Source organism: Ceratotherium simum, chromosome 7, assembly GCF_057802395.1.
Source record: "Ceratotherium simum simum isolate JZ-2026a chromosome 7, ASM5780239v1, whole genome shotgun sequence".
Taxonomy (NCBI): domain Eukaryota; kingdom Metazoa; phylum Chordata; class Mammalia; order Perissodactyla; family Rhinocerotidae; genus Ceratotherium; species Ceratotherium simum.
In genome coordinates this window covers 83,395,855-83,417,653 of record NC_141906.1, presented here as the reverse complement: position 1 = coordinate 83,417,653, position 21,799 = coordinate 83,395,855, and the positions used below count along the sequence as shown (strand labels likewise).

Genomic DNA, 21,799 nt, shown 5'->3' with positions numbered 1-21,799 from the left:
TCCATTGTCAGGGAGTTCCAGGGGAAAAGAGGGCATAGGGGTTAAGGGAACAAGCCGGCAATGGCAATGCCATTTTCTGATAGACCCAAGCTGTTTCCAACAGGAATATACTTTATCCATTGCTTTGCCCACACACTGCCTCCGTTGCCATTTGTGCCTGGAGACTTCCTATGACTATTAGAGCTTTTAGCTAACGCGGGCAATTGTTAACTTTGAATTAGTTTGAAGGCTTGAAGAAGATGCTAGGGTAAATGTAATATCTTCAAGCAAGAAATTCTTTTCCTAAAATAAATGATTATTTACTTAGGAAGGAGGGCTGTCACAAGAAATTCATTTGCACAGCAGGTGACGGAATGTGCCTTTCCTCTGTTTCATGGAATCACTCTGCATTATTTCCTCCACAGACCCTCCCTATATCTCAAAAGCCAAGAACACTGGTGTCTCAGTTGGTCAGAAGGGCATCTTGAGCTGTGAAGCCTCTGCAGTGCCTATGGCTGAATTCCAGTGGTTCAAGGAAGACACCAGGTAACTTGAACATGGAAGTAGTGTATGTCTGAAGCACAGCTGATGGATCATGCCCCATATGGAAGGCGAATGATAAAGCAAAGGGGAAAGATATGGCTAAACCGAAATGGGTTACAGCCTCCTTTATAACAGTCTCTTTTTAGAACCAGAAACAAAAAATATGGAGGAAGCTGGGAAGTGGGCAAAATGAATTGACCTTCTTTCATAATCTGAAATTAGTTGTAGACATGACAGTCTTCAATGACTAGAAGCCGGAAAATTTAGCCTTTGGAGCACGAGCATGCTTTCTGTTTTCTTCCTAATAGAGGCTGTGGTGCTTATGGTTCGAGGCAGAGGGAGTGGGTAGTTGGAGGAAGGGTCTTTGTGAGGAGGAGAGCCTCCTTGTAGGATTATCTATGGTATACTTGAGTTCCCCTAGTGTCTCCTGTCTGCTGTTTCACTCTATTTGTAGAACCAGACCAGTAGTGCTTTCTCTTATTGCAGGCTGGCCACCGGCCTGGACGGCATGAGGATTGAGAACAAAGGCCGCATATCCACTCTGACTTTCTTCAATGTTTCAGAAAAGGATTACGGGAATTATACTTGTGTGGCCACAAACAAGCTTGGGAATACCAATGCCAGCATCGCACTGTATGGTGAGTGCAGGAAGCCTGGGTGCAGTGTGCTCAGGGGAGGTGGAGAGACTCAAGAGGGAGGAAAGCATGATCTGTTTGGCCTGTGTCCATCCATACTGCTCAGCCCACCACCCTTAGATACGAAATGCTTCTCCCTGTCATTTTCCTAGCATGTGATACAGTAATGTTTTATAAGGTAATTGATATCTCCTGGTGTATTAACAGGCAAGGTTTGCACCTTACAAAAGGAGTAAACCAAATTCTGAACCATGTTGAATGGTGTGCCATAAAGAAGATAGAATCACGGAACAGTTCAATTGTAGTACTATCAAAAGATCTGACGGGTAAATTAGATATAATTTTAAGATACCTTCTACAGTAAAAGTCTATGATTCTGGGAGTTATATTTAGAGTTTTAAATAAAGCCAACTGTTGCCGTCATGATTCTCATGTTGATTGCCATGTCATATCCTCATTCTTGGAATGAATGGAGCAGTAGTCTGAGTCCTTGTGAAGAAGACTGCTCTGTCCACAGCTAGAACATCAATCCCTTCTCTGAAGGTCTTTCCTTCCCACATGGATGGAGAGGTCTCCAGAGCCATGACTGGCAGCCTTGGAAGCCCTTATCTCTCTCTCACTCAATCTTCCCACGCTGCTGTGCTCATCTCCTTGTGCCACATTTCACACCACGGGCCAATTCCAGCTTGTTGTGATTTTTCTTGTGTGTATGTATTTGTTTATTGCTGAGATTTGGTTAAGAGGGAACATCTGGTGAGTAGGATGAAAAGGTATTCATTTTTCTGTGTGCACCTCAGACACTGAACAAGCTTTCAGCATTGACATTAACTAAACTTTGTCCACCAACCATCTGAAATGTGTGATCTATGTCTTTTGTTTTCTCTCTGCATTGTGTGTGCATTGTGCTGTGTGTGTCTTAGAAATAAGCCCCTCATCAGCAATGGCAGGTGGGTACAGCATGTTCCTTCCTTCCTCTGCCTGCCTGAATGCCTATGCTTTTGAATGTAAGCCTACTTCAAAGATAGGCTTGCCTGCTCCACCACCTTGATTTAGTCATCCTTAGTGGATAGGCTTCACGGGGGTTGGTTTACACAGTTTAGGTAAAAAGCATGTAGAATGTGATGGCTTTCACACGCACACATATGAAATATCATTGTATGTTTCAAGGGAAGGGGTTTTTCCCCAAAACAGTAAACTTCAACTTGGTTGCCTTAAAAGGGATGAGTATTCTGCTATTTCTGCACACAACAGCACAAAGGAACCCAGGCCAGAGATCAAATGGATTATCAGATAATTGTCTCTATGGGGAAGTTATCTTAGTGTGAATGTTTTATTCTTTTAACCCAAGGCAAAAAGGGCTAATGATTTAATTCTAAAACTTCCTTTTAAAATAGAAGTACTTGGGGTCATTATTCATAATAATAATATCTACCATTTACCAAATATTAGCTTGTTTCTAGGCATCATATTAGTACTGTGCAAGGCAAGTTATTAACCCCATTTTAAAGATGAGTAAAAAGAGGACCAAAGAGGTTAACTAACACTGAAGTGCACATAGCTCATGAATAAGTAGCGGCTGAGACCCGGAATTGGCCCCTTCATCTGATGCTGGAGTGTGTACCCAGAGGATAAGCAGAGGGAGACATATATGCACACACTCACTCACACACTTGCTCATCCATTTAGATGAAGCAGCAGCTGGTGGTCCGTTCTTCTTCCAGAGGCAGAAGCCTCATAGCCTGATTTTTCTGCGATGGATCTCAGTCACATAGATAGTGGTGACTTGCGAATTGTCCAGACCTGGAATCAGCTCTGCATCCAGCACAATCACAGGCCACTAGCTCTGCCCACACCTTGATGTCTGGATGTTCATCCCTCGGTCTTGATAAAAATGAGGGGAAAAGGTGGGGCTGGAGTCCTGCCCTGCACTGACCCTGCCCCCACCCCCTCAGTTAGTGGGGTTGCCAGTGGCAGGGGATATGGACAATAGAAGGAACCTAGGCCTGACAACTAGATGGTCTAGGTTATTGTCCTTCTCTCCCATTAACTAAGGAAAGAGACGTGTCATAGCAGATAACAACAGCAAATGTCTATTCAGACGATATTACTCTGCTAGGGCTGCCATAACAAAATATCAAAGGCTGGGGGATTAAACAACAGAAATTTATTTTCTCACAGTTCTGGAGGCCAGAAGTCTAAGATCAAGCCAGGAATATCTATCACCTATTTTTGATGAAGGCTCTCTTCCCAGCTTGTAGAAGTCCACTTTGTCCTCATATGGCCTTTTCTCTGACCATGTGTGGAGAGAGAGAGAGAGAGACTGAGAGAGAGAGAGGGTGTCTTCTTATTAGGACATGAATCCTATTAAATCAGGGACTTCATTTAACCTTAATTACTTCCTAATAGGCCCCATCTCCAAATACACACTGGGAGGTTAGGGCTTCCACATATGAACTTGGGGGGGCATGATTCAGTCCTTGGGAAAGACATGGTTTCATCTCCCAATTCAGTAAGCCACATGCCAGCTACTTAAGCTTGTCGAGGCTTCCTTTCCTCATGTATGCTATTGGGGTATTAATACTTGCCTTAAAAGGCTGGTGAGAGGACTAAATAACGTAGTATATAGAGACACCCATAAATACTATGTTTAGATGTGTGACTTTGACGACACACAAAGACCACAGGCCTCAATTTACTCAGTTGAAATTGGGATAATATTTCCCGGCCTGCCGGCTGTCATTGTGAATTAGCGATAAGATAATGTTCATCACAGAGGTATGACAAACTGAAAGCTGTTGTATAAATGTGAAGTACTGTGATTACTACCGGTATTTGCCAACACTTTTTGTGATACAGCCCATCCTTTCAGTGCTTCCCTTGATATGGTTGCCAGAATTATTGCTCACCTGGACTTGTACTTTCGTTTCCTCCAAAGTCTCCTGTGCCTTTTAGTACAGCACCACCAACGCCCATAATCCGCTCTGCCTTGCTTTACCCAGTTGTGTCCACTCACCTTTCAGCATCCCTTCCTGAAAAAAGCCTTCCCTGACCTCTATGATTAGATCAGTTCCCCCATTACACACCCTCTCATACAGTGCTTCTGAATGCTGCCCTCTACACAGTGCATTCGTTAGCATTCATTCAACAAATATGCATCCGTACCTGCGACGAGTCAGGCGCTGTTCTAAGTGATGAGGACACAGCACTGACACACAGATCTTTATCTCTATAGACTTCACTTCTAGTTGCAATTTTACTTTTGTTTCATTTATTTACTTTGTTTGATTAAAGTCTTTCTTCCCCTTTAGCGTGTTTGCTCCATGAATGTAGGGAGCGTGTCTGGTTTGATCCTTAGAACCTAGCACAGGGATCCACACACAGTAGCTGGTCAGGACAACTTTGTGGAATGAATGAATATAGGCAGAGATTGGAGGGTTGTGTTGGTGATACCAGGAACAGGACAGTTCATCTGTCAGGAATGAAATGTGACAGAATGGACTAGGGTCTCGAGTCTCAGAGCCTCTTTGAGGCCAGGCTCCACTGCTCACTGTCTGAATGGCTTAGGGAAAGTCAAGCTCAGCGTGCCTTGTTTTTTTTTAATCAATGAAAGAATTTTGGATAAGATGTCCTCCATGGTCCCCACAAAGCCTAATTCTCTGATACTATGCTATGCTTGAGTGTCGATAGCTTCAACAAAAGATCAGAGTGATATTGGCCAGTTGACCAACCCTTTCTGGTGGCCGTGAATGTTCTTTCTAGTCCTCAGTGCCCCCACAATTACGGCTAATTATTACCAACCACTTACTATGCACAGGGCCACTAGACTAAGTGTTCTACATGTTTTATTTCATTTAACGACTCTAGGAAGTAAATACTATGTCCCAATTTTACAGAGGAGGAAATTGAGAGGTTAGGCAGATTACTCAACTCATACTGGTTTATAAGTATTTGAGCTGGGATTTAAGCCTATGCACTGTGGTTCCAGTGTCTGAGCTCTTTCTACTATTTCAATTCAACTCACAATACTTGGCAACCCATCATGGATATTGGTGGATGACCTTCTGGATGGAACTCCATATCAACAATTAGCCTGTTTGGACCCATTTCCCACACCAATATCTCCCCTCTTCTATCTAAATCAGAACCCATTATTTTAAGGGACAATTTTTACATTTACAACCCATATACTCATACTTCCCAAACACATACACACACGCACACACACACACCCCACATTCCCAGGCATGCGTTGGTGTTTGCTGTCAAAGACTGTGAGTTTGTTTTTTGGAGACCCTTTCAACTCTGCACTGTGAACCCATCACAAGAGGCACTCATAATAGGCCTCTCACACAAATATATCTTTCATATATCTCCTACCTTCGTGCAAAGAATAAAGGAAAATGGGATAAAAGCAATTTCAGAATAATACATAAGACAAAAGCTATGGAGACAACAAGTTGGTGACTGGGTTGAAACAGGAAGTGATTAGGCAAACTGTGAGAGATAACATAGGTAGCTGGGTGATACTCAAGGATGAATCCATGGTTGGCGTTGATATGAGATGTTTCTTTCTTACACATCAGTTTCTGCCCCTTCAAAAACCACACAGACAGGACAGGTCATGCAGGGAGAGTGCCAACTCGAAGTAACATTTTAGGCTGTGTACTTTCCTTAACCCTGGGCAACTGCAGGTGCTGAAAAGGCAGCAGAACATAGAGAGGAGACAAGTACTAAGAGCGAGGAAAACTGGGTTCTACTCCCAATTCTGGTACAGAAAAACTATGACACTCTCTGTTCCATGGTTGTCTGTAAAATAGAAGACAGAACAAGATGGACTCCTGGCTAACGTCCAGCTTTCTTAGTCTCTGTTCTGAATTTGAAAAACAGTGAGAAAATAGTATAAGAGATAGGTCTCCATAGCCTTGGAAATGGTGGCAGTAAAAATGATTTTTTGTTGAAAAGCAACTTGCTCTAAGTATATGTAAGCTTCATTGAGTGGCTGTGGCCATTTGAAGGCCCGCCTGGAGCCCTGGCACCGTGACGTCTTGCCAGGCCTGTGTGCAGCGGGGGGAGGCCACGCTCCACTTGCCGGCCACAGCTCTGCCCCTTGCAGGAGCCTCTTGCTTTCTCTCAACTACCAACCCACTTTGCCTCCACTGAGTCCTGAGCAAGAGGTCCCAGCTGCCTGTCCTTAGAGTGCAAAGAGGGAAGATTCTGAACTTGATTACATCCAGCACTGCAGAGAGTGTGATGTGCTTAATGAGCCATATAAACGTCTGGATTACTGGAACTGGCGGGGGAGAGGGACAGAGAATGCAAACAAAGCCAGAAAGGAGGGGGGATGCTGCAGAGAGAAAAACCGAGTTCTCACATTTTATCTGTGAAATCGTAGCTACACAAATTGGTTACATTAAGAGTTAAGTATCAGGAAGAGGGACAACTTATAGGAATCTTGTCACTGCAAATGAAAATGGCAAAATATCCCAGTTAAGGCAACATCTGGGCTCTAGATTTTTTCCTCAGGCAAAGCCTAAGCCCCCTCAGAGCAGCCATGACAACAGCCTATCTCAGCAGCCCCTGGAAGCTGTGAGGACAGAAGCTATATTTTCTTTTGCTAATGGCTATTCGTCCAGAATAAATATACTTATCAGGCTGGCTCTTCAAGCCAGATTTTCTTCAACTGCAGGCAGCATCGCCCAGCTCCTCTCATCCTCCACCCTTTGCCGACTTCCCTCCCCCAGTGCACCCCCTGGTACCTGTAGGCAAAGCACTCAAATTCCTGCCTTTATACCCCTGCCCCACCCTGACATCCCCTGCCTCTGCCTGCTCCCTCCTCTCTTTTATTAAGGTGTCCTAACAACCACACCTGTCCCCCAGGTAGCTCCAGGTGAGACCTGAGGAGTGGGTATAAGGAGTCTGAGGATTCTCTTTAGTATGCCCTCCAGGCACCATCCCATACCTCTTCACCTCCAAAACTCTGAAAGGAAGAGCCAGCATTAGCAGTCCCTGCTTCCTCCAGCACCATTCACATCTCAGTCTACCACCATCTGTATCACTCCTGACACCCAGCCTCCTCTCAGTTCCAGATCTCCCTTTGGCTCCCGAACATCCTACTTCTGGCTTCTGTGATATAACCGGGTGGTGACTTTCTTCTTACCTTTCTGTCTTAGTCTGCTCCCAGCTCCTCCACCACCTTCCCCATAAATCTGCCTAGGGATGGTATTATAGTGAGAGGAGAGGGGTCTTCCGTGTCTTCAAGCATCTTACACTGCAATATCTTAGCCTGCGTTACACTTGCTTTGGGTGTTTTAAAAATGCAGATTCAGGGCCTTGCCCCAGACCCATTTAATTAAAATCTCCAGGAGAGGTTCCTGAGAATGTGCTTTTTAAGCAAGCTCTCCAAGGGAATCTTATGCACATTGAAGATTGACAGTCTCTGAGCAATTATCTGATAACTCCCAAATCTGTATCTCTAGCACTTTCCTTAATTCTGAGTACAAACCGCTCTCCCTTCCTGAATGTTCCATGGGAATCTCACACTCAATCTTTTTCTCCTAGGCAACTATCCCCCTCAATTGTACACCTTTTCTTTTCACCTACACACTCTCACAAGGTCTTGACAGCCATTTGGACTTCTTCCTCTCCCTCAGCCCTTACACCTGTTAGCCAATGAGTCCTAGCAAGCAAGTCACAGCCCTCCCCCTGGACTGCCGGCTCTTCATTCCCTCGTCACTCACACTGTGGCACGTGCCTTATCTGGACAGTTATGATATTCTCTTACCGGTTTTCTCGTCTCTGGTAATCCCTCTCCAATTGGCAACTGCAGGCCCAAAATGGCCCTTCCAAAACTCAGAGTGAATCTGTTCACACCCTGCTGAAAACTACCTACCAGAAAAGCTTAGAAGGCTATTCTTGCTCTGAGATCAACCTACCCTTATAGGCTCTAGTTTCCCCACTGCCTTCTATGCACCTACCATGCTAGGCTTCCCCATGTCCCAGAACACCAGACCCCGTTACACATTTAAGCCTTGGCAATACTGCCTCACGTCTTTTCATCCACCCATCCTTTAGTTGATTTCTTCAATAAATGTTTATTTAGTACCTACTATATGCCAGGAATTAGACTTAGGATTGAGGTACAAAGAGGAACAAAGTTCTGAACCTGTACAAACAAGTAAATAGACAATTACAATAGAATAATAGAGTATAAGCGCCATACTAGATGAATGAAGAAGCTACTAGCTATAAGCGATGGCCAGATACGTCTCTAGATAGCTAAAAACCCTTTGAGATAAGTACTGTTATTACTTCCACTTCATAGAAGGAGAGCCTGGAGCTCAGAGAATTTAAGTGATGTGAATGAATTCCCATAGATCAGAATTACACCATAGAAAGGCATGGCAACACCAGGGTTTGCACAGAGGTCTATCTGACCTTAATACCTTTTTTTTTCTAACCCTTGCATATATTACCTCTTCCAGTGTGTTGTGGGGTCACAGATGGAGGCTTTTGCCCTCTTCTCTGCTTGATGAAATCATATTTATCCTTTAAGGTTCTACTTAGCAGTACCCCATCCATAAAGTATTTCTGAACCCCACTGAAGAATTGCTTACTTATCTTTTGGGCTCTCATGTTGGCTTGCCCTTAGGCTTGTGTTTTGTTTATATTTGTTTCTGCACTTAGAGGATGTAGCACTGTATCTTGCAATTGTTATTGCCCAGTAAACGTCTGTTGAATTAATAAATATATCTTCCAGTCAATGGGGGCATCAGTTATAGCCTCTAAACAGTGTGAAACTCTTCACTAACCAAAGAAAGGCCAGACACCCAAAAGGACTTGGAGTCTCCTCTCTCCAGAGAAGCCAGAAGAAGTCACTATTTCTCTGACACTTTCCCTTGCATTCCAGACTCCCATATTTCCAAGTTCTAATTTGAAATTTTGGTTCTTTCTTTTTTTTTCCCTAAGGTCTTCCTTGTGAGGGAGACTATATCAAACATTTCAATTCACTGTTTAGGAAGACGCTCACCAAATGATTTCTTCTTGCAGAGACATCAAAATCTGCACATATTTGTCCATTTCCTGCTGATAATGTATATGATTTTTATTTTCCAAATCCACAATTTAAATCCAGGTGGGAGGGAATGAGTCAGAGAGAAATACCATAGCTTTTGGTTGATGACAGCAGCATAATCATTTGTATTTTCCCCAACCTGCAAAATGTCAACATATTAGGAAAAAAATGCAGACATTTCACATTTCATTCCTGATGAGGCTCCTTGTCCTTCCCTTGTACCCCCACCCTCCTCCATCTGAATCATTGACATCTGGCTATTAGACTAAGCATTTAGACTGTAACACTGAGCATTCAGGGTGTGCTGATGTCAGCACACACACAAGAGCTTATCATTCAGCATAGACTAAAGTTTTGTCACTTTCAGGTTGGTTATGAGCTGACAGATTTGAATTAACTTCTGATATTAATTTCTTAAGCTTCTTTCTTTTTGGTAAGCACAAAACAGTCAGTGTTGAAGAGAACAAAACAAAGATGGCTGCCCTTTCTTGCCGCTTTATCTGCCCGTCTTCTTTGCACTGCAAAGCCTGGTTAATTTTCCTTGTGAAACAACACAGTGCCATATCTTCCACTGTAATTAAAGACAATGGAGGAAAGTTCCCTTTGAAGGGAAATGATGCTCCTTCATCAGCCGACACTGCTGAAAATAGGTTTATGTTTCACCAACAAGTGGAATGCATACATCCTCTAATTAGATTTCCTTGCTCCTCTTTTAATCACCAAGAACATCATTATCATCTTGGTTCCTCATTAGGAAGGTCACATATTTCATATTCACACTTATGAAACCTATCCAAATTTCAGAACAAAACTGTATCTCCTTAGACTTCAGATGCTTCATTGATCTCACTGTGTTATCACCAAGTTCAACTTGCCTGTGGAGTTTCTTTTCTTTCCTTTTTTAAATGTGATCACCCTACCACCTGCTATTTTAGTAGAATTACAGCTATACAGTCTACTGTTGCTGAAGAACTGTGCCATATTTTCACTGCAATCATGGAAAGGAAAACCGGTGACACATTTCAATACCTTCATCGCTTGTAATGTACACTCCGTTTTTAAGCTTCAAAATCTCTTACAAGGCAGGATCTCATCAGTAAGCTTCTATATTTTTCTGGGAGCTTTGTGCTGAGTTTGGGTGCTTTAATTTTCAACACCTGCTCCTCCAGAGGGTGATCAGCCTCCCCTTGAAAGCAGCAGCAAACTCTTAGTTCCAGGATTGTCATCCCTGGTGATTAATCCTATGCTAAGTCCTCAACCAGATTTGCTTTTTAAAAATCGAATGTTTAGTATATTTAATTTAACCAAATAAGTAGCCTCTCCAAAGTGGATTTCATTTTATTTATTTGTTTGTCTATTTCTTTATTTAGTGTCTCACCCCTGCTGAGCTTCACGTCTGGCCACAGCATCTTCCCTCTGGCCCAGAGTGCATGTACCAACTGATCTTTATGCCATTACCATTTCTGGAATTTCTCTCTTGATTATTTCTCTGTCTCTCTATCTCTTCTTTCTGTATGCTGAAGACTAACTTATTTTTGTCTGCATATCTGTCCCCAAGGTATTTAGATGTTGTCATTGTCATTTACAGTTTGTTTTCCGGCTTTGGATCATCATTTAAGCTTTTATTTTCAAAAATGCTCAACTTCAGGCATGAAGGAAGCAATTAATTTTTAGCATTGAAAAGGGTGAGAGAGGTGGCGCTGGAATAAGGGGAAAGGGTATAATGACATGTTCTCACTTTCAATTTATCACCCCAAAATATTTGATGAAGCCTGGTGTTTGTAACAGCCATTCTAATTGAATTGAGTCATTGTTAACCACAAATAAAGAATCCTTAAATGTGGCATTTGCCCAGAGAAAGAGTTGGGCTTCTAAATACACTTCCTCAGGATACTGGCCTTCCTTAGGAAGTTTTATCTATGGTTGGCGGCCACCTCAGGGCTTTTCAGGGGTGACCAGGGCAGTTGCTTGCTAGCCAGAGCCATGTGTGCTTTCAGCTGGTGTATGACAATTATCTTTGAAGACCTAGAATTCCACAGGGTCTCTTTATTTAAAGCAGAATCCCCACAAAAGATGCTATTTTAGAGATCGGGAATTATTGTCCTGGTTCTGATTCACCTAATATTTATTTATCCTTATACTCAATGATGTTACACAGTATCTTTAATTGTCAGAGCAACCCTGCAAGGGTAAATAAAACTACCCCCCCCACACACACATTTTATATATTAAAAAAAAACCTATTTCAGAGAACTTGACTGTCTTGCCCAAAGTCATCCTGCTAGCAAGCAGCAGAACCAGAATTCAAATTCAGTTCTCTCTGATGCTTGATTCAATCCTCTTCAGACTGTCCAACAGGCAGGATGTTCCTGAGAGGAAAGTGATGTTGGATTATTTGTTCCAAATGGCTTTCTTCTCAGAATATGAGAGGGTTTAAGAAATATTTGTTTGTTTGTTTACTGATTTAGACAAGGAGGGAGGCTATCTGAGATCCTATTGGAGGATAAGCTCTGTGAGGGCAGAGACTGTGACTATCTTTCTCTCTGAAAATGGAGTCTGTGCACGGCGGTCACCCATAAATACTTGCTGAGTGAACAGCCTTGGCTTCCCAGGGCTAGCGCAGCGTCCGTTTCCCTTGCAGACTGATCCTTTGTCCTTGGACCCTGCCATGGAGCTGGGATTTGGACCTCTCCCACTGCCCTGCTCAGTGCCCACACCCTCCTAGGGCCTCATAGCCACTGGCCTCTCTCGGCAGCAGACTCCCTACCTCTCCCCTCTCACCTCCTCACTCTCTTACTCACCAAAACCTCTCCTCAGGTTCAACATGTTTGGAAAAGATTGAAATAAGCCGATATTAGCCTCAACTAAGAAGGGGCTGGTAGGGGGTGCAGAACCACCAGAGCAGCAGGCACCATGACCACACGACTGCTTTGTGCCAGGCCCCATACTAATCACTCGTCCTTTACCCTGTGAACTCCCATTATTGTTACACCTATTTTCAGTGAGAAAACTGAAGAGCACCTCGTCTGAGATCACACAACTGGCAAGACACAGAGTCAGGATTAAAACCCGAATTGGTCTGGCTGCAGAGTCGCCAGGATGAGTCACACTTTTATGGTGGTCAGTGACTTTACTCCAAGGATGGTTAGGGCTGCAAAGACACAGCAGTGAGGCCAAGGGGGACGGAGGGAGAGAAAACTGCTCCTCAGGTCCCTAAAAGATGTCCTTCTACCTCTGTGTCCAAGGACACGGCTCCTTAGTCTTTCTTTCAGTCCCATCTTTTCTTCAAACCCTTGTCCTTTATCCAGGTGCGTTTCAGGCTAGTTTTCTGTAGTAGAACACATCATTAAAAAGCTACCTCACATTTCCAGATCCTGGATGCTAGGTTTGAGATGAGAATTACATTTCTCCCTATTTCCACCAAAAAAAAGAAAAGGAAAGGAAAAAGAAGAGTGAAAACATCATTGGAATTTCTGACCCTGTTTATTGAAATTAAAACTAGTATTATCACAGGTCCCAACACCTAGAGAAGTCCACACGGCTGTTATCTGAAGAAGCTAGGCTGTAGGAAAACCACACTCGCCTGACATCTGAAGACGTGGCTTCATGCTTTAGTGCTACCACTGCCCGGCTCAGTGAAGGGTTCCTCCAGTATCTTGTTCTCTCCTGTAATAGATTCATTGAGAGAACATTTATAAGAGCCTCCTACCAGCCTAAGGGACCAAAAGTGAGCCATGAGTGATCTTGGGACCACACCACTTAGCTAAACAGCAGCAATCCGTCTCTTCTTCTATAATAAAGCACACAGAAGCATTTACCTAATCAGATGAGTGGCTTTAGCAGAAGCCCTATGGGAAAGACCCAACCCAGGTGCTCTCTTTTCTTCACTTCCAGTAGAATTAGGGTTACTGTAAAGATGCAGGTAAAGAATCAATTCATTGCTGATGGCTTTTGTCTCACATTCCTCCAACCGAGAGAGTGGTACACAGATGTGAGCCACTCTCTTCCTGTTCTGAACATATCCTGAGAGCCCTCCCATAGGCCCCTACCTGTACTGGCCTTTGGCCCAGCTGCCAAATCTCAAATGTGTCCAGGATTTGTATGACGAAAGCAATGATACTTTTAATCTCTATCATAGTGGATTAGATTAACTTTCTGGCTAGAATAGCTCAGCCATTTCTCATTGAATGATTGACCAAAGGTACTTTGGTGGTAAATCGCCATATTGTCTGATTCTATAAAGCAGAGCTCATCATCCCTGCTAAAGAATAAAACTCCCTGAAGCTACATAGAAAATGAGGCCAAAAAAAGGAAACTTTAGGGTCTAAAAATTTTTGGTGCCATCTTCTTGTCTCACGAGATGACATGCTGAGGTGCAGAAAGCCAGAGTGGTGATGGTTTTGTACCAACTAGAAAAGGCCATCTGGCTTCTGACCGGCTGTCCCTTCTAGCACCAGATGTAGAGTTTCCGTTCATACAATAATTCAGAATGCTAACAGGAGAAGAGCCTTAGAGGGCATCAATCCCACTCTCCTTTCCTTTTGCTGATAGGAGAACCTAGGCCAGAGAGGGGATGTCACTTTGTGAGGGAGCAGCAGAATCACATAGAGAAATTGGGTCTCCAGATTCTCAGGCCATTATTCCTCTCACCACATGATGCTGTGGTCCCTGGAAAACATGCACCAAGGATCGTTTTCCACAGAGAGGAGGTAGAGTTGTAATAATCAAGGGCACAGACGCTGTAGACAGAGTGGCTCAGTTCTAATCCCACTCTAGGTGTGTAAATTGTGTGATCAGAGGCAAGGTACTTAACTACTCTATTCTCCAGTTTCCCCATTTATAAAAAGTGAATGCCAATGGTACATAGCTCATAGGGTTTTGTGAAGATTAAGTGAGTTAGTATATGTTTAGCATTTAGAATCAGGCTTGCTGCACGGAGAGCACAATATACATATATGTTAGCATTATCATCCTAAGCAAGCTGAGCAGCCTCTATGTCTACTAAGTCACCCTCATGGTTTCCACAGTTTGGAACATTCAGCTGAAGCTGGGCTGTGGCCGTTAACTTCTGCCTGCTCAGCACCAAACATGGCGACTGCTGCACACCATCAGAAACACTCATTTCTCTCTATGCTTCTGCCTGCTTGTCTTTCTATCCCTCACCCTTTTATGCTTTGCCTTCCTTATGCACTTCTCTTCTCCTCTTTGTTTTAGTTATATCCAACCTTGTGCTGGTAGTATGACATCCACAGAGATGCTTAAGTCTACTGGTAGAATTTGGAATAAAGTGATTCCTACGCTAAGACCACTGTCTGTCTAGAGTGGAGCTTATTAGAGCTTCAATTGTTTCTTAAGTTAAATTCAACATAATGAATTAAACAAAAACACACACACACCACATACACACATATATACATATATATAACTAGTTTAATATATGTCATATATATAATCTATATAAAATGAAAGATACCTCAAAGAAACATGAATCTTACAAATCTTCATTGCTCATTTGCTTATAAACTCATTTAAAAATCTAAATCATTCATCTTTTGCAAAAGACAATATAAAGAGTTACCTTGAATTTCAACTTGGGCATTTTCCAACTCAGTACATTCCATAGGCCAGTATGATTCCTTAGGATACGTGTCTGGACTGATGGAAGCCCCAGAGTCAGGCTACTTTCCGTAAATATTTATGGAGCCTCTGTGGGAATCACGGCACTGGTCTGGGGACTGGATCCTGTCCTTGTTTGTGGATCCTTTATAACAAAAATGCAGAGAAATATGAGCGAGACTCTCAAGCTATCGAGTCAATATGAACTTGTAGTAAGTAGGAGAATTGTGAGCATTGTGAATCAGAGGCAGAAAGGTATCCTGTCACAGTCCCTGGGGTCAGAACAGTCGGATGCTCACTGCTGAAGGGAGAGAGACCTATGCTTCCCCAAGCAAGAGCTAAGCGTCAGACACGGATACATCGCCCTGCGCCCTTGGGACAGGCTAGGACAATAATCCCAATTCCAGTCCTTTATCTCCTTGAGGACAGCGGATGAAGGGAAAGGAATAGCACTTGTGATTCTCTGGTCTTATTTCACAGTGGAATGTGAGTGACTCCCTGGGGCTGGGTAGAAGGGCCAGAGTGAGGGAAGAAGAAAGAGGTAAAGGGAGAGCTCTGTCAGGCCGAGTCCCAGATGACAGGTTGGACTGAGAACACTGAGTCCTCTTTGTTGCTTTTGGAGATGTACCACTGACTACTGGGATAAAGCCAAGCACAGTCTTTAAAACTCCCGAATGTAATTACTCATTCTTCCCCAGCTACTTTGGGCAGAGCCTCCATAATACTAAGTTACACAAGATGAAAAGTCAGCCACATCGACACCTAGACTCCTGTTGCTCACAAAATGTTTCTGTTGCTCTCTCCTCTCCCTCCACCTGCTCCCACTCTGACTCTCTCCTCCCTCATGCCTCCTATCCTTTCCCCTGTCACCCCTGTCTGTCCTGGACGCTATTTCCGAGGATAGAGCACAATTAGAGGTGCTGCTTTTCGAGCAGCCATCTGGTCCTGGCGCACCATTTAGCTGCGTCTGCTGCCTTAACTTTGCAGCCCATAGTTCCACCTGACTGCCATTGCCTCCCTCTACCTCTTTAATTTTTTTAAACCCCAGTCTTGGGGAGCAGGCTGTAGTGGTCAAGGCACCCCAGTGATTTGCCTCGTTGAGTTTCTAAATACTCCCAAGGGGCACTTTCCATTTATCCAGACTTGGAGGGTTCCTCGGTGAGGGGTGGGAGGTGGGAGAATGCTCACAGAGAAGCATGTCTGTTTATTTGCTCTTCAGGGAATAAGTACGGTACCGTTTGGGTGCATGCTAATGAGTCTGTCTCTCTTTCCCCTACACAGGGCCTGGAGCAGTCATTGATGGTGTAAACTCGGCCTCTAGAGCGCTGGCTTGTCTCTGGCTATCAGGGGCCCTCTTTGCCCACTTCTTCATCAAGTTTTGATAAGAAACCATAGGTCCTCTGAGCAACGCCTGCTTCTCCATATCACAGACTTTAATCTACACTGCGGAGGGCAAACCAATTTGGGCTTCTTTTTGTTTGTTGGTTTCTGTTCTTCTTCTTGATTTGATTTTTTTTTTTTTTTAGGTTTTTTGGTTTGTTTATTTGATTTTTTTTTTCCCCAGTTGGAATGAGTGGGATTGGGGGGAGGTGGGGGCAGAATTCTGCCATGTGTAGGATTCTCATTCATTGGTGTGTCCCAAATGGAATCTGCTCCTGCTGCCTTGGCCTTCCCTCTCCTCTGCTGCTCTCCCCATCACTATCACCACCAACCTGCCCTCCCCCCATGTTCCAAACCATAAGCTTCATTTGGGCCAAAAATGTGCCTCATGATAAACACCCTGAAGACACAACTTGACTTGTAATGTAGTGCACAGCAAGAGTTATATCCAAGTGTCCTATTATCTGTGTCTTTTAAGGTATGGACCATTTTCCTGATTATAATGTACATATCCCTCCCTCCACATTTATCATTATCTAATTACATTATGGTTCACATCCTTTCTTTCTGAGAATTTATCTCAGTATATCCATGTCCATATATATATATATACACACACATATAATCTTGCCATCTTCTCTAACTACTCTGCCCTATTCACTTTCTCCTCCAGCTACAGGGATTAGAGGTTTGGGGCTATGCACACAACCTAAAACTAAAAATTTATGTCAAGTGACAAAAAAAAGGGGAGGCATTTGGAGGATAGTACTTCTCTTTAAAAAATGCTGTCCAACTCATAAAAAATGATTCATAGACGGATAATTATTTAGGTTTTATCAAGCTATCTATCAAAGTAATCATACGGTTATCCATCTACTCATTTGTCTGATTTATCTCTCCATCTAATTATCTACCCACTCATCTTCCTCTCTAGCAATCTATTTACTCTATTTATCAATCTATCAATATAATTATCTAACACTTTTTTCTATTTCTTTCCCCACTACTCACCATCAATTCATCACCATATTAATTTTTAATCATATTATGTCTATTCCACTGTATTCATTTCTCCTCTACCTGCAACAGACATTGGCATCTTCAAAATTACATATCAACTTCTCATGTGAAAGCCAATGATCTCACGGGCAACAACATAGAAAAGCAATATGTCATGGACTCTTTGGAATGTGGTTTCCTATCCACCCAAAGTAGACGCTGTTAACAGATGGACCAAAGTACCAATATAATGATCAGTCACTCACTATTCCTGGAAGAGACGATTTCCACAAACATCTTCTTGGGAAGCAGGTCAGCCCCACAAAAGTCTTGAGTAGTACTGTGTTTCTTTCACACTTGAAGAGCCAAGGTGCCAACCTTCATGCTTCTCTCAGTCTTTCAGGAAAATGCATGTCAGGAACCTATGGGATTTGCTCCATGGCTGGCTTCTCTTAAAAATAAGAATGTAAGAAAAAAACCACACATCTCTCTGCAATGCGAAGAGAGTAGTCCACCTGTCCGAGTGCGACGACTTCAGCTGTTGTCTCCTCTCTGCTCCAGTTTTGGTGTAATCTGTTTGAAAACTATCCAGTACAGAGCTCATGGAAGCCAATTACATGGCGGGTGTGTTGACAACTCTGATATTTGTTTCAGGAAGCTCTTCTGAGCTGAGGGTACTTGAGCAACTGACTTAATTTCCAAGCACTTGATTAAGACAACACTGAAAACAGAAGGGGGAAAGTATAAGTGACACACAGTTTCCTCTGATACAGGCTGCTTCTCCAGGGGCTTTGGGGAAGAATGTCCTCAGCTCTCCATGTTCAAAGCAGATCCAGCATACAAACAAGACCTGACCTGACCTTTCTGCATCATCTCCTGGGACAAGAAGGACTCAGCCATCAAGGGTGCCTGTGATCTGAAAGGACAGCATTGAAAACCACGCAGGTAGTGCCCCTCTTTCCCTGTGCTGCAGGCACTGAGCTACTGAGAGGATGAGAAAGAAACATCAGCAATGACTGTCTCACAGACCTGCCCTGCCTCAGTTGGAAAATTCTTTCAGGTCCACAGTCTAAAAAGTAATCAATACGAGCTTTATAGAGTTCCATTGTCTAATGTTTAATTGATCTTCCTCCAATATAAGTGGCCTCTTTGTTTGTGTCCTTTATGCCACATGAATGTGACATACACGGTGAAATATATGCATAGATATATATACATAGATATATAAAATGTACATACATACAAACATAGGCTGTCTTGGCAAACAAAAAGCTAGGCAGTTTCACAAGAGTTAGAGCTGGTGTGAGTGAAATTAATATTACATTTGCCAGCTGTAAACAGACATCTGCATTTCCTAGTGAGCTGCCAGGAGCCAGATTCTGGGAACATGAATGATGTGCCAAAAGCAGTGTATCGATTCCAAGTTCCAGGGACAATCGTGAGCAGGCGTGAAGTCAGAATTAAAGGTCGGACATCAATGTTTCAGATCTGTCGCCACATTCAGCACCTGGAGCCGGGTTCGTGTCAGATATTGTATGGGAATTAAATGTGTCATTTGAGTGTTCTACTGATAATAAATTTGTTCCTTTGGAGTAAAATAAATGTGGAGGCTATGGGGAGAGGATGGTCTTAAAGAACACGGTGCTTGAAATGGACAAGCTGTACATGTTCTTCACTCCAAGACTTGTTCTAGAGGAAGAGGCCCATCCTTCTTTGGCCAAGAAGATCACCAGCACCTTTCCGACACAGCGAGGCTGGGTCTCAGAGTCACATAGAACTCTGCACTGCTCTCTTCCACTCGATACCAGGAAGCACCTCTAGTGGTTACCTATTCCGGCCACATTTCAGAGGGAAAAAAATCCTACAGTCAATCCTCATCTGTCTGGGATAAAGAAAACCAAGTAAATAAGACCCAAGAAAACTGGGCACTGGGGAAGAACATGACTCTTGTCCACAACAGATGTACTCCAGCTGCTGTGTTGTTTGGGGTATTTGGGTGGGGGTGCCTCCATATGACAGTAGCTATTACCCCAAATTTTGAACCATATAGAACAGTAAATACTCACTAAAGACAATATCCACACTTAACACATGCTCTTTCAACTTTACATATCGAAAGTACATGGATAAGTCCGGCTGGATAGATTTTTTTTCAAGGCGCCAATGGTGAGGTAGGAGTAGGGGTAAAGGAGGGAAAAATAAACAATCTCTCAGCAACCTATAGCTCTTCACGGGTTTTCCACATGAGAAGGAAACCAAATAAGGCTTATCAAGAGATTAGGCAAGAGGAATTCAGAAATGTAGTTACTCTGTACCTCCCCCTTCCCAAAACAAAGTTAATATGTACTTCCACCAAAGTAATGCCAATGAAAGTGCTTGTGTTAAGGCTCTGGCCAAGCTTGTTTTTCAGTAGTTTAATGTCAAGTGCCTGATACAGTCATCTGCAAGTCTAAGCAAGTGTGTTTAGTTTTTCTCATTCTTGTTTTAACTGGGAGAGGGGAGACATAGAGTGGAGTGGTGGTCAATACATGCACATATTTTATGCAGAGAGCATTGTGCATAGTTGTTCTGCTGTGATTGTGCTCAAAAGAAAAGGTAAGGTGTTGTTCAGAAAGAGGCTTGGGCCTCTTTCCCCTGAAACCCATGCCTCATACTAGATGATTCATTTCACAGGTTGGGCAGTTATTCTCAAAACCTGGGTGGGAAGTGTGCTCTGGGACCCAAGAAACTGCACAACCAAGGGTGAGTTTAGGGATCTGTTTCTGCATCAATCCAGTCAACTTGCTCTCAACATGGGAAAGTTAGCAAGTTCTAGCTATGTTGGAAGAACTCTCTCATGAAAAGATTAGAGAACCTCAAAGTGGGCAGTTGATCCCGAAGAGAGTTTATCACAGTCAATGCATCAGGAGTGGCTGTAAACTGAATACTCTAGTTTTTGTTGGTTCTTCCAGTGCCAGTGGGAACGTCTTCTCCTTTGCAGTTGTGTATGGATGTCATCGGCCCCGTTAGTGCAAGGGGGCAGGAATGGCTGAAGATGAGGTGAGATATGGAGGCAGGGTCATCTTTCCCAATGTGACCCGGAGTCCTCACCAGAGAAAAACTGGCTTTGTAATACATGGAACCAGTTCTCTCCCAATCCCCCCGCCCCCTAAAAAAACCTCCAAAGTTTTATTTATAAAAGCAAAGTTTAATCTCTTTGGAATTTGGGGAAGAAGCATAAAATTTTTCTTCTTGGCAAAATTTATTTTTTCTCTTTTTCTCAAACAATGAGAATCTTTTGTTTTCATCTTGCACAAGTGCTATTCCTAGAAAGTTTACCCAGTTGCCTCCTCTCCTATTATTCAAAGCTTCCCTGTCTTTTTATTTTAAGACAAATAACTTTGAACAGTTGCAGTAGAACTTCACAGGTGTGTAACTAGGAAGGCAACATTTTCTAAAAGATATACCACATGATGAGAACTCCTAATGATCACTAAACGCAAACAAATAAAAATGCCAGTCTCATTTCCCTCATTTCTTACTTAAGAGAAGAGAAGTAAATGAAAGAAGGAAGAAATAGATATGCAATTAAAAGACGTGGCAAAAAGATAGAGCTGAACCAGTGCAATTTAGCCTTCAGGTGCAGAATACTTGGACTCCAAAGGAATATGGAGTGGACTTAATTAGAGGCAATTGTCTTCATCCTGAAAGTAGTTAGCTAAGCCTAATTTCCAGTATTTTGAAAGAGATTCCTTCTTGTTTCTTTCAATGGTGCCCTTTTAAAGGCACACAGTTGTTCCAGCTGTTCCACGCCACTGAATGGAGAAAGAAAGACTGCGAACCCTCTGCTCTCCTTTCGGGGCCACATTCTACGCTATTGGCAGATTTATAAGGCTATCAGTAATAGCAATGATGAGTAATGATAGCTGCCCTTGTGTTAGTTAAAGGGAGCATTTTTAATCATTCAAAAATTTTTGTGACATGTAAAGTGCAGTTGTGAGGAATGTGTGGGTGTACGAAAATGTATCTGTCAAGTTCAGAGTCTTCTAGATTTAAAAAAAAATTACGACTTATCAATGGTGCCGTTATAGCTGTGTCAGACAATGGGTGCGCCCATTCTCACAATTATCCTTAAATCTACGTTCAAACGCTTTAAAAATTTATCACGTGATACAAGAGTATAACTTTGTCAGCCTTCTAGAGTTCTTTTTCCTTTATTTTCTTTCTTATTTTTTCCTTCAAAAATCAATGAAGACTTGATTTTTGTCGATAATTGTATTAAGGGTGAATATACTACCTGAATTTTATGCATGTTACATTGTAGTTGTAACCTTTTCTAATTCAGGATGAATACGAGATGATTGTGATTGTGCAGTGTATCAATAAAGTTCGAAGAAATTTGTAACTTTTGGGGGGCTGTTTATTAGGACATCTCATAAGTATCCATGAATGGAGAAAAGTGAAGCAGGCTATGCTTCTCCCATATGTGTGTCTTAGGCTTTGGGGAGTAGATGCAATCAGAAAACCGAGTAGCCTATTTATTTCTCTCTCTCTCTCTCTCACACACACACGCACACACACATACACACAGGATAGA

General features: G+C 42.8%; 1 protein-coding gene across 2 annotated transcripts in view; it reads left to right on the top strand.

Moving 5' to 3' along the window:
• OPCML (opioid binding protein/cell adhesion molecule like) overlaps nucleotides 1–21,592 on the top strand; it is a 497,258-nt gene extending 475,666 nt beyond the window's left edge. For both annotated transcript variants that reach the window (XM_004438487.3, XM_087433941.1), the window contains exons 5-7: nucleotides 405–525; nucleotides 1,009–1,160; nucleotides 16,126–21,592. In XM_004438487.3, coding sequence (XP_004438544.1) covers nucleotides 405–525; nucleotides 1,009–1,160; nucleotides 16,126–16,226 — 374 coding nt within the window. In that variant the 3' untranslated portion in view covers nucleotides 16,227–21,592. The remainder of the gene's footprint in view (nucleotides 1–404; nucleotides 526–1,008; nucleotides 1,161–16,125) is intronic.
• Nucleotides 21,593–21,799: the final 207 nt, after the last annotated feature.